The 20,111-nt window shown below is 33.5% G+C and overlaps 3 protein-coding genes across 5 annotated transcripts in view; 1 reads left to right on the top strand and 2 right to left on the bottom strand.

Moving 5' to 3' along the window:
- The window catches only part of LOC108908285 (ecotropic viral integration site 5 ortholog), a 78,473-nt gene extending 62,209 nt beyond the window's left edge, over window positions 1–16,264 (bottom strand). For both annotated transcript variants that reach the window (XM_018712285.2, XM_018712286.2), the window contains exons 1-2: window positions 15,979–16,264; window positions 6,013–6,053 (exon numbers count right to left, since the gene is read on the bottom strand). The gene's annotated coding sequence lies outside the window, so the exon portion shown is untranslated. The remainder of the gene's footprint in view (window positions 1–6,012; window positions 6,054–15,978) is intronic.
- Window positions 16,265–16,516: 252 nt separating this feature from the next.
- LOC108908231 (putative peptidyl-prolyl cis-trans isomerase dodo) lies at window positions 16,517–17,571 on the top strand. The gene is made up of 3 exons (XM_018712185.1): window positions 16,517–16,585; window positions 16,820–17,023; window positions 17,130–17,571. The coding sequence occupies exons 1-3, from the start codon at window positions 16,531–16,533 to the stop codon at window positions 17,348–17,350; spliced, it is 480 nt and encodes a 159-aa protein (XP_018567701.1). The 5' UTR covers window positions 16,517–16,530; the 3' UTR covers window positions 17,351–17,571.
- A 291-nt stretch (window positions 17,572–17,862) lies between these two features.
- On the bottom strand, window positions 17,863–19,457 carry LOC108908212 (28S ribosomal protein S29, mitochondrial). Of its 2 annotated transcripts, XM_018712161.1 has the most exons (3): window positions 19,367–19,409; window positions 18,348–19,305; window positions 17,863–18,093 (listed from the first exon to the last, which is right to left on the bottom strand). In XM_018712161.1, exons 2-3 carry the CDS (start codon window positions 19,301–19,303, stop codon window positions 17,886–17,888), a joined length of 1,164 nt encoding a protein of 387 aa, XP_018567677.1. In that variant the 5' UTR covers window positions 19,304–19,305; window positions 19,367–19,409; the 3' UTR covers window positions 17,863–17,885. The 2 variants fall into 2 exon arrangements, with proteins under 2 accessions (XP_018567677.1, XP_018567676.1); XM_018712160.2 differs by having other exon boundaries at window positions 18,348–19,457.
- Between the last annotated feature and the right edge of the window lie 654 nt (window positions 19,458–20,111).

Below are 20,111 nucleotides of genomic sequence, written 5' to 3'. Positions count from 1 at the left end.
CGGCAAACGGTGAAAGTTTTATCTTCGCCGTTAACAGCAGTTTATTATGGTAGGGGATACTCGCATATATTTTTGCGATGTCTTTATCAGGTACAACTTTCCTCCTAAATTATTCTTAATGTTACAGTATCCTCCTTATAAAAGTAACATTTGAAGAATTGTTTTTTTTTTCAAGTCTATTACTATAATAGTAAAAGTAAGGATCAGCTCTAAATTAGACATAAGAAACTTAATTCCTTCTTTGTTTTTTAGGCTGCGATACCAATAAAAAAATATGGCGCAAACGAAGAACCGTTGCCTAGGTCTTTCACACGATTATCCCTAATTCAATTCATAGCTGTGAGAACACGCCGGCTCAGTTAATATTACATAAAACATGAGATAATTAAAAGCGGTAAAGTTAACGAATGCATTTGTCTGTGCGCTCTAGTTACGCCCATACTTCCTACACAAACTCTGTAACTCTGTTACAACCCGAACATCTCATGCATGAAGATCCTCACGTAGATGAACGGAATTGTTGGTTACTTATAGTACACACACTTTAGCTCTATTGTATGGAATACCTACTCTTTTAGAGACGTCACATTTTTAGGCAACCCGCAACACATTGTCACAGTTGAAATTGTTCAGACCGAATTTGATCCTTGTGTACAATGAACAACTTCAAATCAATTGATTTTTACTAGGATTTAGAAGTATTTAACAACCAACACGTTTCGTAAATCCTAATGCGCATGATCGGGAAGAATAGCTGTTATCATTAGCGTATTTTCTCTTCTTTTGTTTAATCTTGATATTTTCTAGTTCTACAAAGTATTATTACCTCGATTTAAATATTTGAGAGACTTTTTGGATACGTAGGTATCACCTAAAAATACTCTATTATGCCTTAGTACAATCTCAGTTGAATTACGGTATATTTGGTTGGGGTGGGGTGCCTACAAAATTTAAATATAATTCAAAAATGGATAATTAAATTATTGTATAAAAAAACCATTAGTTACCCTAGCGTTCAATTATTTAGAGAAAGCGGCTTAATGGATATATCCGACAATTGTTCTGTTTCAATATTTTAATAAAAACCTATAAAAAAAATATTAATTCCGCAATCGATAAGTCACTCAAATAGTACTAGAAACAGAGACAATTATGTTAATCCAAGGTCGGTAAAAACAATAGGACAGAAATTTTAACTATCTGGCTTCTAGGTTGTATAATATTTTACCAAATAATCTTAAAATTATAAATGTATATAGCTCTTTTAAGCATAAAGTAAAGCTAAGGATTCATGCAAAAGGCAGAGAAATATTTCGTAATATCATAAGTTAAAAAAATTGAGTCTAGTGTTTTATACATAAATAGGTACATGTCCAAAGAAGTGTTGTATATTATCTGTTGATAAATGTATGTAGAAGTGTATTACCGCTAGTTTATTTGCATAAGTTCTGTTATATCATTGTTTTGTAATTTTGATTTATTTTATTAACGTTTTATACATGTTGACGATTTTATGTTGTAATGTATTTTGTTCTAAATGTGTCATATACTTTTGTATATAAACTTAATATTATTATATTATATAATTTTTTTAATGTTTGTCTGGGTGCTGTACTGTGCCAGTGTGTTTATCAAGTATTTATTTCTTCAACCAAACTTTTCTTGAATGATATCCTGTTGCGATCTTTAACGCGCATGCTCAGTAACATCGATATAATTTTAATTTATCAATTACTATAAAAGTCAATATTGTTCTATAAATTTAAATATATAAATTCTATAATAATATATAAATATATAAATATATAAATTTTAGTTTGTCATGAACATAACTGTAAGTGGTCAAAGTTGACGTACGATCGCCTGTAACGAGAACGCTTGAAATTTGAAGTTCATGCAGTCTTCACAGGACACTACCACCACCTCCCAAAGACAGTCACAAGAACCTTAATATAATATACACCTAACAACATATAACACAATTTCCTGGGAGAGCGAGTCTTGATTAAAATCCACCCGCTACGTCACCCTCCCCGACGTCTTCCGCTCAACTTCGTCCGCTTCCTGTCGTCCTTTTATCGGGTTAAGCGTAATACGTTAAAAATAAACATTAGGTTTAATCCTCTTGACAACGGAAGGGACGAAATGGACATAAAAAGTGACCTACTTCGTCGGACGGATTAAGCGGAATTTTGTGGCCGGAGATAATGCAAATGAAAGGATTAAATTAACCCTTGACAAAAAATTACGTTGTGGCAAACTTAACCGTTGATTATCACCTTGATTCGTAAGCAAAGCTAGGCTGTCTCGTGATCTTGGTTTGAATTTATATTTGAAAAATTAATAATGTAAAAAACAGCTGCTGTCTCCGAAATGACTTTGCCTCCTTAAAAAGGAAAGAAACACTAGAGATGTTTAGAAAGTCCTATGTTTCGAATCCAACACCAGAAATCGCTCAAATTCAAAAAGACTACTATCGAAATAATTGCCACTGCAGCGAACCTCTTACCTCGAACTCCTCGATCGGACCGTGAACTAGTTGATCATGCCGATCCTGTTTTTAAGAATATCATATTTATAACCGTATTATTTTTGCAACTTTTTTCAGATTGTTGTTTACAGTTACTTACTACCTGTCAGTTATTTTCTTTTTTAAATAACTGAATATTTACGGAGATAGCACTGACATCTGTTTTGCTAAAAAATAAAAAAAAGAAGAAAAATTTGGAATTTTTTTTATCGACTAACAAAAAATTACGACGAGTTAAAGTGAGAGGTGTGAATTTTGTAGGCAGAAAACCCTGATTTTTTCAACATTTTCATTAATAACTAAAAAATGGGATAACGAAACTAACTGAAAATTTAGCACACAATAGAGTAATAGTAAGGCTATATATGGTCCATATTTCAATTTTTTTCGTCCCTACGTTTTCTTTATATCGGTTTCCAAACTCAATTTCATTTATTTCGATAGTAGATCCTGCGGAGAATCCACTTCAAGACTTAGCTGAGCGGTCCTGAAGCGAGTTCAAACGTCGACCAATTCCCAATTCCCATCAATTTGTCGAAAAATCATTGATAACCAAATAGTCCTTGTAAAACTGTTTATACGAATTTTTAACAACATAAATATTATGTCGTTTAAGGCTAGTTTGTAGCCTAGTTAGATTTTTATTAAATGTAGTTTATATTATTTTACATTTTATATTATATGTATTTAATTTAGTAGGAACGTTAAATTATACATAAATGTCTTCCTTTACTTACGACTGGTAGAATAATGACTATCGTTCCCTGTCATCCAGTCCCAAATGATTTGAGAAAATGAATATTGTTTTTCTAGTGCAGTCATTGAAGCTTTTCACCTACGAATTCTTTGAAACTGAGCCGATAGATAGAGAAAAGGTCAATGAACATTAGTGACATAGCGCCGATTGACGCTTCCACTCTTTTGGGGGTTAACACCCCTTCTCGGGGGTGGATTGTTGAGCAAAAAATATTCGAATAATTTTTTCTAGAAATCAATAGTTTTTTAGTTATTCACGATTGAAAACTTGGAATTTTGAGTGAAAAAAAAACACTTTTTCAAAGAATTTTTCGCGAATATCTCAAAAACTACGCATTTTATTAAAAAAGTGTAATGAACAAAAATGTAGGTTATAAATAAACAAAGAAAATCGTTTTTTAAAAAGTGTTGTACGTCCTATACAAAGCGAAATATGGTTAGTGGAAGGGGACTTGTTTTGGGGGAAATACTCGAATCGATGTATTCAACGTCAAATAACGGAAAAAGGATTAATTTTACGTGTATAACGCTCCTGGAGTTTTTTGTAGTACTCAAAAAGACCTTCAAAATAAGCACTTATAAAAATTAATTAGAGCAAAATTGGAGTTATCGTCAAAAACAGATGGGTTGCTCATATTTTTTAAGGAAAAATGAGCAGTAAACGCTGTACCATTTCAATCACAATTAAAATTAATCGTAGACACTTTACAAATAGTTTTGTTTTAGTGTTTGAAATGTTGATACGATCCTGAAGTTAGATCGGTTTAGAATGCGTATTTTTTTAATAATGTACGGTAAAATTGAAAACGTATTTTTCATTATTCAAAAAAAATTGCCTTATTTATATAAGAACACTGAAACTATGAAAGATACGTAAAAATGTAGTTTTTTTTCAACAAATATTTTGCTTTTTTTTATTCCTATAGCATAAAAAATAAAGGAGATATCGCCGCTTGAAGTATCCATTTGTCTCGAGCCCTTCGATCCTTTCCTTTTAAAAAACGAAGGACTTAAAAGGTTTTATATGATCTTACAGCTCTTGAAATTATCTTTAAAATGCTTTTTTGTAGGATACTATAGCTTCAAAATTAACCGAGTTATGGTTAAAACACAATGACATTTTTTCGGGGCAACTAGGCTTTCTCATTTTTATATATTATATATTATATTATACAAATAAAATAAGTAAAAAAATTTAGTGTGATTATTTATACGCAGCGTAGCAATTTTTTTATGATTGATTATATTTAAAAATCGATTATAATAAAAATATTTTACATTAATATTGGTAAAAGGGTAGTTTATAAGAGTTGAAAATTGCAAAAGTAAAATATTCTTTCATAAACAATATAAGGGAATTTTTATTTTAAATTATTGCACAATTATAGCATTCCATGATTTAAAACGTAATTTTTTATCATTTTTTTAGCACCGGGGTGATTTATAAGGGTTGAAAGGTGTTATAAGATACAAATTCTTTCATAAGCAATGAGGGAATTTTTATTTTAAATAATTGCACCGTTAAAGCAATTCAAGCTTTTAAAAAGTAATTTTTGATAACTTTTGTCAATACAGGGGTGGTTTTTAGGGGTTGAAAGGGAAAAATTCTTTTATTGGCTATTAGGTAACTTTTATTTTAAATAATTGCACGATTTAGTCATTTCAAATCTTTAAAAAGTAATTTTTTATCATTTTTTGCACAGGGGTAGTTTTTAAGGGTTAAATATCGGGTCGAAAAGATCAAATATATCATAAAACATGTTCGAGAACATGAAACATTATTTAATCTTTGTGCTTGAATAAGATTTTTATCAATAAAATGCTTAAAACTTAATTTTTCAATTTTTTTTCACTTAGGAGTAGTTTTTACCCCTAAAAAACAAAAAGTGTCAATTATGTCACTTTTGAACTTGAGCACTTGTGCCTTATTCTAAATTTTCATGCAAATCAATGCAGTTTCAAAGAATTCGAAGGTTACAGCTGATTTTCAGATTCAATGACTGTACTATTCAGACAAATCAAAAATATCATCTAATATTACAAAGCTCCTCAAGATATAATACGCTACAGCAACCGCGACATATCCTGGGGCTGCGGTGAAAAATAACCCAATATAACTATTTACACTGGGGTGTAATACAGTTAATTGAAAAGGGGCCTAAAACCACAGACGTCAAGAAATCCCTAATATGTCCCTGGGCCAAGTGACCACCCTTGCTGCAATGATATACGATTTCAAATAAAGGGAGACAGGTGCCCATTCTACCGCACCTCAACCCTCGCGTTTCACCGGGGAAGATTAATGGTACTCATTAATACTGCAAGGTTGCGGAGGCGCGAAAAAAAATGATTGATTTCGAGTCTTGGAAGGCGCCGTAAGAGCTTTCCATTGGGGATGTTTTCTGTACTGATTATTGTGAAGGGAACTAACAGAGAGATTCGAAAACATATTTTTTTATATTCGATTCGTTGTGCCTGAAGCGCAGGAAAAAATGATAAATTGCTGCTGTGCAAAACAATTGAAGATCTTAAAAATATATGATTTTTTTTAATTTTAACTTTCGTTTAGATTTAAGACTTCCTTTCGAATTTCGTAAATGTTCGCTTTTTGTTTGAACAACTGACGGTATTTAGTAAATCTATTAAAAATTATGATTGCAACGTGATGCTGAAATATTAATAATGTTGCTGTGATTAAAGGCAAGAAAATGTAAGCAAGTACTCACCAGCTGTATTTATGTTGCTAATCTTAACGACGTGTAGAAATCTGTAAAAAATAAAATATGTACATACAATAACATATCAAATGTCACATGCATTAAAGATATTTACGACAGCTGCGCGTAGAAGAATAGAAAGTAAAATGTGTGGAGCCAATAAAACCTCATTGTGTATTGTTAGTCCAGTCGAATTAAATCATGAACTTTGAAAACTTAAAAAAATATTAGTAGATATTTGATTGCACTTTATGACGCTGAAGGGCAAAATTAGTTATTTTATGTTGTAGGCAATTAAATTACCTACAATTTAAGGTACCTAAAGTTATATTTCACCAATTTGTTAATTGTAGATCGGAAGACAATTAAAGAAAGGGTTAAACTTTTATTAACATAACTTTTACTGCTGCTAGTGCGTTTATTACGTGAACTATCAATGTAAAACTTTTTGAAAATAAAAGTTTAACCCTTTCTTTAATTGTCTCTAAAATCCCGGTCCGAATGAACAATTAACGTTATAAGAATAAAGCCGTCTTGGCAACAAAGAGGCGTGAGTGATTTCTTTTTGTTAATTATCGTAAAAATAAGCTCTATTTAATGCAAAAAGAGCGAATTCCCGAGCGGCTTTTGCCCGACCCTGGGACAATTATTTACAATGCTGTTTTGCACATTCCACTTTTTCAAATTTCTTGACCTTTGTTTGGATCACTTAGAACCTATATCTACGATATTAACTTCTAAAATTAAAAATTAGTGATTAAACCATTAGGTTTAAAATAAAACGAACGGAATTAATTAACAAATACCTGGAGCAACAATTTCACGGTCAATTGAATCGGCCTTAAGCACACATGTTGGTCATTGGATTCACTGTCTTTTCCATAAGTTTCATCAGTATCCTTCGCTTTTTACAATAATAATGTTTAATAAATTCATAATGACGTTAGAAAACTGTACAATTTTTATAGCGCCCATATTTGGGAAACGAACCCATCCGACCATGAACTGAATCACAAATTAACAACAATAATAGTCGGCTAATTTAAGATGCATTTCACGCAATTGTCTCACCCCGAAATAGCAGCGACTTGCGGCAGTTAAAATTCATTAACAGCATTTATCGCACGCATTACAATGATCTGGAGCGCAGAATGTCGCAAAAGTTAATCTAAATATAAAAATTGCAGCCAAATAGTCTCATCAGAAGAATAAAGCTTGAGATGGGTCTGAAGTGTAGAGGATTAGTTTCTCTTTCTCTATATTTTTACATGAGAAAATCATAGCAGGTTTCATATTTTAATTAAAATAAAAGCACTGCTAAAAACAATGATAAATATAGGGTTTAAGAAGTTTGAGTGCCATTACTTCAATATGAGATAGAGTAATCATAAATGAACACACAAGTATATTACAGGGGCGTAAGATTAACACTTTTCAATATACAGCGAGTATTAATATTGGGGAGTTTCATCACAAAGTGACAACAGCACTTAACCTAACACTACATAGCTGGTGCATACCACGTGTGCGCGCGGCAAACTTGTCCTACGGAAAAAATGTAAACAACTATTATTGTGAAACATTTAGTAAATTGGCAGTCTAACACCCTGTATATGTACATCTCCATTGCCATTTAGACATTATTTTGTACAGAAATGGGCACAAAAACAACAATTATAAGGGAACCCACGCTTTTTTCTGTTTGAAAACATGAATTCTGGCAACTAATTAATATTTCAGAAATGTTCAACATATTTCGATATTAATGAACTCCCAGTTATAAATTACAGACCAAATAACGAATATCGGTAATTAATAATTCTGCTAATACCCTTGCTTGTTATCGGAACAATAGGTAATCAAGGGTCCCATTGATTTTCCGATGTGGAACAGAGATAATAATTGCTGCAGCGTCATCTGCACCGCCCAAGCTCATCTCTAAATCACGAAAATGCGGGCTCTGTTGTAATAGACTCGTTATGGAGTTCCGAAGCAGTTATAGCTCGTCCCGAATAATGTGCAAGTGCTTAGCAATAAATTGCAGCGCCGGACGAGAGTTGTTGTTTGTAAGTGGACTTCTGCACATTTTAACATACTCCTAGTCATAAAATGTTGTCACTTTTCTTTTTTTTTTTTTAACTTACTATGTACCCCTTACCCACCTACTAAATTACCTATTATTGTTAGTAGTAATGTAGCACCAATCCATTAACAATCCTAATCCGAGGATAATGAACAAAAATACTGGTACCACTCCACCGAGGTTAAGGGATTTTTAGTTTACAACACCAATTGTGCAACTTTGGTTGCCTATGCCCGACGGTCATGTTGCTTGCAATCATTTATGAAGCCCTGTATTATATTTACTTCAAACAAGCGAGCATTATACATAATTGACAATTTTATACATAAAATCTCGGTTGCAGAGTTGATTCCTTCGAGATCCAACTATCGATCGACGGCAAAAACTCGGTCCGCAATGCCTCGAACAGATCTATACCTGCCAGAGCAAAAAAACAAACCGACGAGTTCGCTAGTTCCATTTTATTGGATAATACGGATTACAAATTTCCATGAATACCGGTTCGCTTCATTGCATCAATGAAAGGACTTATCGTGTCGGATCCGTCTCGCTGCGCAGTTGCTTTGTTGAAAATTCCAATAAAATATTCTTTGTAACGCGAAAAGGTTTTCTCTATATAACATGTATAGTCTAGTTGTGCGAAATTAAATTGTTTAGTATTTAGAAACTCCATCGCTAGAGTTCGACATCTGCGTGAGAAACCAGTGGCGTCACCATGAAATTTAAAGTAAATTAACCGAGCTAAATATATTAAAATAAACTTATCTCAGTTTATCTCAAGGAAAACATTTCGCGTCGAAAAATCATATATGTATGTAAGAATGAATTCAAACTGATTATAAATATGTTACTGTTAAATTTGGATAGGTCCTTGTAGGAAAAATCTGATTTAAAATGGTTCTATTTACTCCCACGTCTCGAGACGGAAGTCTAGAGTAACATGAGAATACAAAGGACGAAATACGTCCTCGATGAATTCCTCCTAAAAGCAGAAAAGTGCCCTCTATCAATCTCTATTACATAATATCCATTCCCATTCGCAAGGACTCCTTTTCGCTGTCACATCATTTCCTTCAATAAGAAATAACATACGTTTCCCGAGGAATCCCTTCAAATATTTGGTTTCTTGACGGGAAATCGCACATATCAAGCAGATGCCCCCATTTGGGGCGGACAAATGCGATATTGAATCCTGCAAATTTCATGAAATGTCGAACATACGTTTGGGTCAGTTGGAAGTTTGGTTTAGGTATAAATTCTTCCTTTCGGGTGTTTCCCCATTTTGGAAAGATCAGAAGTGGGATAACTCTGTGTGTATAGTTGTTACGATCTCAATTGGAACCGCATAAAAACATAACTCATAAATTCTACGGAATCCATAGACGTTCAGAAAAATTTAGCCCTGTCTCGTCTAGATATACTATATTCCGAGCTATATTACCATATAATTACCATACGATTGTCAAGTTTTTTATGTTTAAAATCGCAATGTAATAAAGCATGTCGTATAATATCTAAAGATTTATAATTATAATCAGGATAATCGCTTTATTTATCTCGAATCACATTTAAAGTAGGAACTTTATTTTCTTTATACATATTATAAATTGTGCGCCGCATTGCATCTAGTAAAATTGTCAGTTTCCTTTAATTTTGTATTTTTCCGTTTTCTCTTTGTACCGTGATCAATTCTTCTTTAATTACGGGATAATTCAATTTTCAAACATTCATATATATTTAATATAATAGTTGATCTTTGTTTTTAAACTCTGACTTTGTTTCGATACTTTCGACAAAAACCGGTTCCACTATTTGGGGATTTCGTTATCCTCCGCTTCAAAAAGTCTCCTGAAAGCCACGCTAAATTACTAGATAATTACATATACTTAACACTTATTTTAATAACTATTACCCTTTACTGGTTACGATATGAACAAATAATATCAACTAATAAATAATAATACGTATTATACCAACAACATACCCCGCCAAGCAATGCTCTTTACTGCACTGACAAAGCGGCAAAGCTAAGTGAACCCGTGTACCATACAAAAAAATTATTTACGACCTAGTGGACCAATACAGGTTTGCTTTTATGATCAGCGCGCCGCCTTCAATTCTACATCAGCCGGACTAGTTTACCAATACCGGACTCGCCGAATTGCTATTGGAGTATCAATTACGAGACACATCATGGTCAAAGCATAAGAAGAAATTTCAGGATAACTGCATACGGTCCTGTGCTTTAAGATTTACAAGAGTCCAACTGACATCGTAACAACTATACTATGCATACATAAAAGATCTAATTTTCACTTTACGCTTCTAATGTGAACACTGCAGCAGGATGGAATTTTGGTGGTTTTGCATTGCATTGGTTTAGGGATTTTTAGTTGGTTGGTACTACCATTGTGCTAGTCGTATACAGCATTGCAGACGATGCGCAACGAAGAAGTGCCTTAATTAACAATATTTCTTCAATTACCAACAATCGAATAACATAACGATAATTAATGCACAGCTGCTGTGATGCAGCGCGTTTCGCCACGAAAATATGCAACTTTCACTCAGCGCTGACCTGTTTGCTCATTTCGTTGGATTAATCGGTGTGAGAGAGGTTGAATAAAAAAGCTTTCCTGCTACACAGACGACGGCGCTAGCTTTGCATAAATAAATAACAGAATGGAATTGGGTTCGGTGTTGCAAATTGGGGGAGCCGAAAATTTATGAATATCGAGATGAAATTTAACCCGAGGGGAGCCAGATGGACGGCTTAATTCACCGCGAAAGAGTAGATTTTCGTTGGATATTGCACACGGTATACAGGGTGGTTACTAATAAACGTCGTTTTGACTGATTTATTTACAATATTTTTGCTCGAGTAATTTATTGCTTTGCAATAGGCTACAGAAGGTACAAAGCAATGATTTGTACCAGCAGGAAATGTATCTCACCCACATTCAAAATAGCCATCTTTGTTTCATGAGAAAATTTGCAATTAGTTTAAAATAATTGTTTTGTTTTCGAAGCACTCTTTATAAAAATAGATGGTTCGGTATTTTAACGAAAACAAAAGTAAATAATATTAAATGAAACATTATCGTAAGCAGAAACATGTACCGAATTCAAAAATGCGGAATTTCAAGAAAAATAACAGTTGCTCCGTCTCAAATATTTATAATTTGAAAACGAATAAAACAAGACATTCATTTCAAATTCCTCAACTCTGGCCAATGGCTACAGCTTGCAAAAACGAGCACCCTGTGTAATGAATATACAATATCATGTATATACATACGTATAATAATAAAATAATATTCGAAAAAAAAACGAAAAAAATCGAAATAAAAATTCTGGAAAAACCCTTGTTAAAATGTTTCCAAATACATTTCGCTGAAATAAACAAAATTCCAGTTCTAACCAAATTTCAATATAAAAGTAAACTAAAAATATAGGCCAGTCATTACAGATTTTTTTCGAGAAAAAAATACTATTAGAAGTTTCTCTACGGAATATTGTTCAGAAACGTGTTATAAACAAAATATCAAAAAATCAACTCGAGGCTAGTTGGGAAACTTTGTTTAAACAATGGTCAAAGTTATGGAAAAGTGTTTTTTTGACTCGCGTAAAAAAACTGTTATTCATAGAGAAAAAAGGTTTATACAAAAAAGGTAGGTATTAAATAAATCTATAAAATAAGACAAGTCCGATTAAGTTCCGATAATTTGTTTATGCGCAAGAGCTCAAAAATGGTCGAAAATGTCCGCTTTTTTCAATTGCTAATAATTAATGCAATTTTCATTGCAGACACTTGTAATTCAGGATTTTTGAGGCTTTTTGCACCCTTAATAAGTGGTAAAAATTTCAGCCCAAATGCTTCATTGGTTTGGCGTTGGCGGAATTTGTTATCTAAGAAGATGCTATTTTCAATTCATTTTTCCCAAGCTCAAAGGCGTCGTAGAGTTTCAATCATTAGTTGTTTTTGTACCTAAATAGTTGTACTGACATATGCATTTACTGATAATTTAATTTTTCAAATTTAATTTGTTTAAAAATGACTGAAAAAGTGTTAATATTTATTAAATTGCTAAGATAGGTAATTATTATAAAATGAAATAGTGACGTCTGTAGTTTAGTTAGTACTAATTTTCGAATTTAAAAAAAAATCGTTGTTCTAAGTTGATTAGAAACTGAGACATTTTTTTTTATTTAATCGCAGTGTCCTTAATTATTAAGAGTCGAAATTTGGAGAGTATACATTAAGAGTTATATTTTCATGTCCTACATTAACATTATGGTGAATTCAACTATTTAATTGCAAAAAAGAATATAGCGGCGATGCGTTCTATTACTCGGTCTAGCGAACGAGTGGGAAGAGCGAAGCTAAATAAAGAACTAAATCTCGGGTTGAAATAATGTTAATACAATAGCTTCAATACTCATGAATTTTCGCACTACCACAAATTAAAAAAGAATTATCTCGATAGGTTCATTATTAACCGAGATATGGCTAATTTTTCCAGCTCCATCGATTTGAAGCCGCTCGATCATTTTCCTGCCCGCAACCAGGCGCGCCAAGCAGCACCAAGTTTGGTTTCATTAGGTTGATATACATGGAAAATAAAAAAGAAAAACTATTTTTTTTAATTTTTGGGGGCGTAATTTTTCAGGGGTTTTTTCAAAAAATTTTATACCAAAGACCCCTATTAATTTTCATCAGAGAATTGCCCCTTACATTTTTTTGGTGTTATTTAGATAGGTACACCCTGTAGATAAAAACGAAATTATATTCGTTTCCTGAAACCCAGTTTCCGAATTATTTTTTTTCAATCTTATGATCGATGGTCAAAAATAAAAAAAATATCTTATAATTTCTATTCATAGAAAGAACCGACATTAAATTATGTTTTCTAAAGTTCAACGGGCCTTTAAACATTTATGAGAGCATTGCCGTCATTAGTAAACAATGCTAAAATTTTTGCAGTCGGAAAATTCGCTAGATACCTGAACTGTTTCAAGGTCATTCCATTATGTTTACGTCGTTTTCCTCTGTCGAATCAGAAACGATTTCCGGTCGTGTCGAAGTACCCTAATAAATTATTTATGTCCAACTACGATCGAAATTGCGATACTCATCAATAGTAAATACTGAAATCGATCGTCCGATTCTAAAATTTATGACCAATTAAAATTCATTCATTGGCAGATATTTGGATATTTGGAATTGAGAAAAAATGCAATTGTAATCTAAACAGCAATACGTCACGCATCTACCTGTTGCCCTAGGCAGTATCTGGTAACAAGACCGAACACGACAAGCGTCGTAAAAGTGGATTTACTCATGGTCTGGCCAAACGCGATTTAGTCATGAATCCGGTTGGCATTGAATCCGACGAAATTAGTCATCCACAACCTACGGAGGCTGTTGCCCAATGAGACGTGGTGCTGATGCCGATGACGAGACCCACAAACGAATTATAAACATACCGGGTACCCTTTGACGGAGAGATACGGAAGATCGTAAGGTTTCAAGAAGTAAATAGAATGAGAATGTATACAAATGGAGGGTGAAACGAGAGCCAAAAAAAAACAGATGTCAAATTTATATGTAAATCGAAACGCATTATACAAGACGTTTATAACATAGATACCTGCCTGTATAAATGTCATTTAATAAGTCCTCATCTAGAAAAGCGAGGACAATCTATAAATGTATGAGTACAATTCTATTCTCACTTTTATTTAAATCTAAACGGCCAATTCGACAAATCCTTTATTTAAGAATTCATTGGAAACAAAACGATGCAGTGAATAACATAAACACGCCACATATTTAGAATTTGCCCTTGCTATTAAAAAAATGTGGGTTCCAGTTTTACACACATCGGAGTGAAACTGTTTAGAATTTGCCATCGTTTTTTTCATCATTGCAATAACGATCCAAGGCCAATTGAACAGTCTACGTGATTCAGAATCAAACAATTGAGGTTTAAAGTGGAATTTCATTGGTCATTTTCGAAATCGAACAAAAAAAAGTGTGCTACCAACAATTTGATTTTCGAAATTGAAATTTAAATACGATAGGTATGTTTACGTCAACGAAAACTGACTTGCGACATTCGAAAAAAGAGTTGAAAAGGATCATCGCAATTTTTTTGGGTAAACAGGGCGGTAATGAATACTCCGACCCAACTCTAATGGTGGATTTACAAATATCCATTAAAACATAAAACATTAAAACAAATATCATTAAATAAATGACTTCTAAACAGTTCTCGAGGAACAGAAACGTATCTCTAGTTTCCCCATCGTGTCAAAAATCTAGATCAATGTAGTCTGCCACGAAACGCCACAGTCAGGTATATTTCGAAACCGCGATGCCTAAAAAATGCTCTTACGCAAACAGTTCGCAATTATTATTGATATGTGGCACATATTATGACATGTACATACATAACGAAACCCACAGTACTACCATAACGGGTGGTATGTATTAACATATACATAGTTTCGTCCAAACCAAATCGCCAGCCGAATCCATCTACAATTTACATGTTAATGACATCAGAATGTACCTACAACTCGCCCACGGCTAGTTATCATTTGTCAATGACCTTCGATAGACCGTTCCTCCTCCTCGCACACTGCGTTTTTTACATAAAATAATGTCCGTCGCGGATTATTCGACGTTTTGATCGTGGATAGCCATGAAATTTCAGTATGAAGCGAATCCAATATAATGGTGACAATTGGTCGAGCAAAGATATAATGTAAATTTGACAATGAATAGGTATCACCTGGTTCTTTTGTACGCAGACACAGCAAATTAATTAACACTTAAAATTTATTTTCATTCGCAACTGCATAATAATTAGATAAATGTATGAGATGAGATATTCAGGTGAAATAAATAACTGGTAGGGGCGGATAGATGTTTTTTTGTCGCAGGTAACTTAATAATAATATTGGATTATTAGGTATCTAATTATCTAATTATTGTTCAGTAGACAGGGGTTTGAATGTAGTACCTAATTTTCCAAAAATAATTTTTTTTAGGACGTAAATTATGAATAACATTTTTTTCTTACTATGTATCGCTTGTGCATATTAATGTGTTGTTCTGCAACATATTTGTGGTCTATTTGTGAAAAAAATACCTACATATATGAAAATGACCACAATCACGATGTTTTGGATTTGGACCTCGGTCGACTGGACTGTGAAATTAGTACATAAAATTAAATCAAGATATACTTAGGTACCTAATCCACTTTCTCAATATATATTTAAACCTATTTTTTAATTAAATATATTTACAGATAATTGCATTTCACGAAAAAGTTTTGTTTCTTTATTTAGCTTCTGCTTCACTCATACAATCACATCATCAGCATCATTTGAAATATGAAAATTGAAAAATTATGCTGTAGGTATTAGGTAATACATATATAAAAAAGGATAATTAAAATAAAATTTCATTTGTACTGTAATGTGCAAGTCTGTAAAATATCTTTATACCTGCTTATTAGTCTGATATAGGCCCTCACTAACCTCACTAGCTATATCGCTGTAGGCCAAAATGACTCACCAGTCGAGTCGGAACACCAAACAAGTATTGTTGCAGGGGAGCTCAGCAGGTAGCATTGTGCTATGATGCACCTGTTAATTTTTACTTCAACAGGTGAATTTCAATCTTTATCGGAACAAACAGTAACACAAAAAACAAACAAGATTTTGTAATGTACTCTCAAGTATTCTACAGTATCAATTTCGATATTTTATTTAGAATACAGGTAACTGACCCACTTAAACAATTTGCTATCGATGCCTACGTACTCAATTAGTTTTGGATTACTGATAATAATTAATGACAAATATAAACGATTTCTCACCTGAAGTTTCGCAACGAATGAAATCCTATTTGTTTACTGTGCACGACCACCCCCACACAATCACAAACAACCACTGGCTCTCAATCGGCAGCTGGAGAGTTGTTTTTCTTAATTCCACCCGTTTTCGATTATAACTATGTGATACATTAACGGTTATAGGGTTATATACGCTGTATTTTTACAGAAATTCGTCCCGTAAAAGAATTTCTATCTAAAATTGTAAATACGTGTCGCGAGCGACGCGCGCGTCTCACAACCAAAGCGCACAAAATCGAACTGTCACCGCCCCAGCTGATTACTAAACATTGTGCGCCTACGTTCACTAATGTTGCAGGTTTCCCTCACACGTGGTATCCCTTCCAACCACCTCACCCATTGGATAGTTTAAAAGTATTGAATTCATACACAACCAATAAAATTTTGATACGGGTACGAGAAATATCGACGCATTATAGATTCTTCCGAATTAATTCGAGTTCAGAGCCACCAGCGCGAAGTTAACAACGGTGATTGAACCAGCGCAATGCGCATTCTTATGTTTACGTTTGGAAAATGGCGGACGAGGAGTTACCTACCGGTTGGGAAAAACGTTTGAGCCGTTCTACCGGTAAGCATAATATCAACTGGTTAAATACTGTTTTTAACAAGATTACAAGTTGAACGAGTTTTTAATCCATACTTAAATTAAGAATTGAATTACTGGTCATTTTATTTATAAAGGAGGTGTGGAAGTAATGCTGTTTATTTTTATTCATAATAAAAAAGTAAATAAGAAACTTATCGAAACTTATTTTATTTCAAAGCTTCAGAGGTAATTGATAAATATATCTTTTGGTTTTAGGCCAACACTATTACTTAAACGTATATACAAAAGAGTCCCAGTGGGATGTCCCGGACAAGCCTGCAGAACCCGTCTCCTCTAGTGGACCTGAACAAGTTCAATGCTCACATTTGTTGGTCAAACATAAGGACTCACGTCGGCCTTCGTCTTGGAGAGAAGAAAATATTACAAGGGCTAAAGAAGAGGCCTTGGATTTAGTAAAATGTAAGTTCTTAATACATTATAATTTGCATTTATTGATAATTTCTAAAGGTGTGTCTTTAGTCTGTATATTTGACCCACAAATAATAATTCCTATTAACGTTTTTAGCATACCGAGAACAGATCGTTCAAGGCAAAGCCTCCTTCGCAGAGTTAGCTTCCCGGTACTCGGATTGCTCCTCGGCAAAGCGGGGAGGTGACCTGGGACCTTTCGGTAAAGGCGCCATGCAGAAACCCTTCGAAGAGGCCGCTTTTAGTCTGAAGGTGGGCGAATTGTCAGATCCAGTTTTCACCGACTCGGGCGTACACATTATCCTACGTACCGTTTAATTACGCTAAGCATTAATCTTCCCGTTACAAGAAAGTCTTGCTGATCGATATTTATGACGCCTACATAAAATACCAACTTGGTTCTTTATTTTATCGTAAGACTTTTTAGGACTTAGCCTTTACTGCAACTATCTTTAAGTGTTATATATTTAAATTCGGAGACTAAAATAGTTTATGTTGTTTCTTTTGTATAAATCATGCACAATATAAGAACTTGTCACTATAAACGTGTCTTTGTATGCTCACAATTTTAAGTTATATATTTTTTTTATAAGTAACGATACTGCAGGGTACAGTACTGTTCAGAATTCATTATGCTGCTAACTGTCACGGTTACATTAGCAGGTTGCTCTCTGTCAGTAGCTACAGAAAAATGCTTTGTGTCATAGGCATTGTGATCATTCAGATATGACTGTAAAGGTTACATCTCACCCACACAAAACATTATTTTCTATTAAAACTTCCAATTGTAAGGATGCGCTGGTCAAAAATAATTACTTCGTGAAAAAATGTTCGCCTAAGCTATTTATTAGTTTTACAAGGGTGCACAGATATTCATTAATTTATAAGGATTATTGCCGCTGACAAATGACAGTTCTTCATCTTGACCTTCGAAAGGTCGCACCCATTTTCTCTCCCTATAGTAATCGAGACAGCTGAGGAGTTCCTTTTTCGAGTAATTAGGCACCGAAATTGGCACAAACGGATCTAAATGAGCAAACCCATCTTTCCCTAGCAGGTACCTAAAATAAAATTCCAAATTTAGGAGTGAATTAATTTTTAACGAAGATGTGAGGATGTATTTTAAACTTGTACATTTCTTGACCATTACGCTGCAACCAACAATACAAGCTTGTTAACCTATATCATATTGTGGGTTGCATAACTCTGTTAAACTTGTGACTAAATTTATAAGTGTACAAACTATTAACATATATAAACAAATAATACATAGGCTAAAAGTGTTTAAACCCTCTTAATTTTTTTATAAACTTACTTGGGCAAATGTGAAATTTGGTCCTTTTCGGCGATAGCAATTTCGTCCACAGTAAGAACTACGACTCCGTTATTCCAATCGAATTTACTTAAATTCAAGAATCCCTCCGTGAGAGTCACCTTGTGAGGATGTACAACCTCTTTCTTTTCCGTGTACACCCTCGTATTCGGATAGAAGAAAGCATTGTAGCCGTCTACCGTTACTAAAGTTTTGCATACACCCTGCGTAGATAATTTCTTTATTTCGTCACAAAGGATCACCGCACACGTTGAGGCATACTTTACTCTGTTAATACCATGCTCCACCAGTTCGCTTAAGGGAGAACCAGCAGGTGTTACTTCACGTTTACTCCACACATGATCTTCACTCGTTTTTATGTCTGGGTTACTTAATAGATGTGTGTTTTGTGTCTTAAAATGTAAAAGCCATGCCGCTGCGTCTATATTCAAGTCCACAAACCCTTCTTTGGTTTCGGAGTTGCTATATTCCTGACATCTTCGCATCCAGTTGCCGAGCCAAGGAACATGTACTATTAAAAAGTTGTTTCTAAAACAATAATGTATCACGTGTGCTAACGACAGTGACTTCCCACTGCCCATTTCACCGTATAAAACAAATCTAACAGCAGGCTTAGAGAAATCTATCGATTTAATACAGTTGATTATATCAATTGCTGGCTGTCGGATCATTAAACATGTTTCGTTAAATGTTTTCGCCTGTAGCTGAAAGGATTTGGGCAGCCCTCCATAGAGAAAAAGCGACTTCTTGTCCTTCTCGTCGACCTTATAGAACTGACTTAAATGGTCGGTTGTATGCTTAACCGGATCATTTTCAGTTGTTCGGAAACTTGATAATCTTTCTTCATTTTTAGTTTGTGCTGCTGTGGATAGGAGAAATACTCGCGTCTTCTTGTGTGATATGGTTCTCTTAAAAATTGTCTCCACACTCTTCAACATATCTAACTTAATATAAACTATAAATATATTTATATTTTTTGTCAATGTAACAAACTGTATTACCTTTTAAACTTAAGAATAATTAAGTAATATTTTTTTTAATATAATTCTTATTTGATTCAATTTATTTTTACATAAATGAAATTTTCACATTTTTAGGTTACATTCCGCTTCTTCTTCTTTTAAATTTGCCATTTTTTAAGTGGCTACGTTCCCTGTTTTTCTAAATCGTTATCATTTCTCTGTTGATGTCGGCGTTCCGTATTTCGCTAGATTATTCCGAGTATTTAACGGTTCTTGAGAGTCGTTTGTGAAAAGATTGGATTTAAATCGTTAACAGCAATAGCATCGTCCGTAAATTCGGTACATATTTCATATTTTTTTGGTTTAATATAATTATTAATATTTTATGTACTAGAAATGCATGCCATAATAAAGCTTTTAATAAATTTAACTGAAATTTTATAAATTAAAATTTAGCATCTAGTAGCATAACGCATAACATAAAAACCAACGGCATTATCCCAAATAGACCCTATTTACAATAATGAATATTAAAAATAGTAATACTGCTATTATCTAATTACTTCAAAGGACCCCTACAGAAAATTTGTCTATTAATCCACTTGAATTACTGACACGCAAACTGTTATATATACAAATAGGTGTAATTTGTTTAAATTGATCTGACCTTTAGAGATAAAGCAGATATGTATTAACAAATTACATTGCCATGCAAACAAATTATAGTTTATACTTTCATTGTCAACAATTTGGATATATTTACCCAAGAGAACAATTTTTTTAA

This window comes from Anoplophora glabripennis, unplaced genomic scaffold (genome assembly GCF_000390285.2).
Source record: "Anoplophora glabripennis isolate ALB-LARVAE unplaced genomic scaffold, Agla_2.0 scaffold18, whole genome shotgun sequence".
NCBI lineage: Eukaryota > Metazoa > Arthropoda > Insecta > Coleoptera > Cerambycidae > Anoplophora > Anoplophora glabripennis.
This window is presented reverse-complemented; position numbering and strand designations above follow the sequence as displayed.

Bases quoted from the DNA above. Each gene is read 5' to 3' on its own strand.
- LOC108908231 (XM_018712185.1), top strand. From the start codon at position 16,531: ATGGCGGACGAGGAGTTACCTACCGGTTGGGAAAAACGTTTGAGCCGT. The intron at 16,586-16,819 runs GTAAGCATAATA...TTTTGGTTTTAG, and splicing joins ACGTTTGAGCCGTTCTACCG to GCCAACACTATTACTTAAAC. The intron at 17,024-17,129 runs GTAAGTTCTTAA...TAACGTTTTTAG, and splicing joins GGCCTTGGATTTAGTAAAAT to CATACCGAGAACAGATCGTT.
- LOC108908212 (XM_018712160.2), bottom strand. From the start codon at position 19,303: ATGTTGAAGAGTGTGGAGACAATTTTTAAGAGAACCATATCACACAAG. The intron at 18,094-18,347 runs GTAAGTTTATAA...ATTTTATTTTAG, and splicing joins CAAATTTCACATTTGCCCAA to GTACCTGCTAGGGAAAGATG.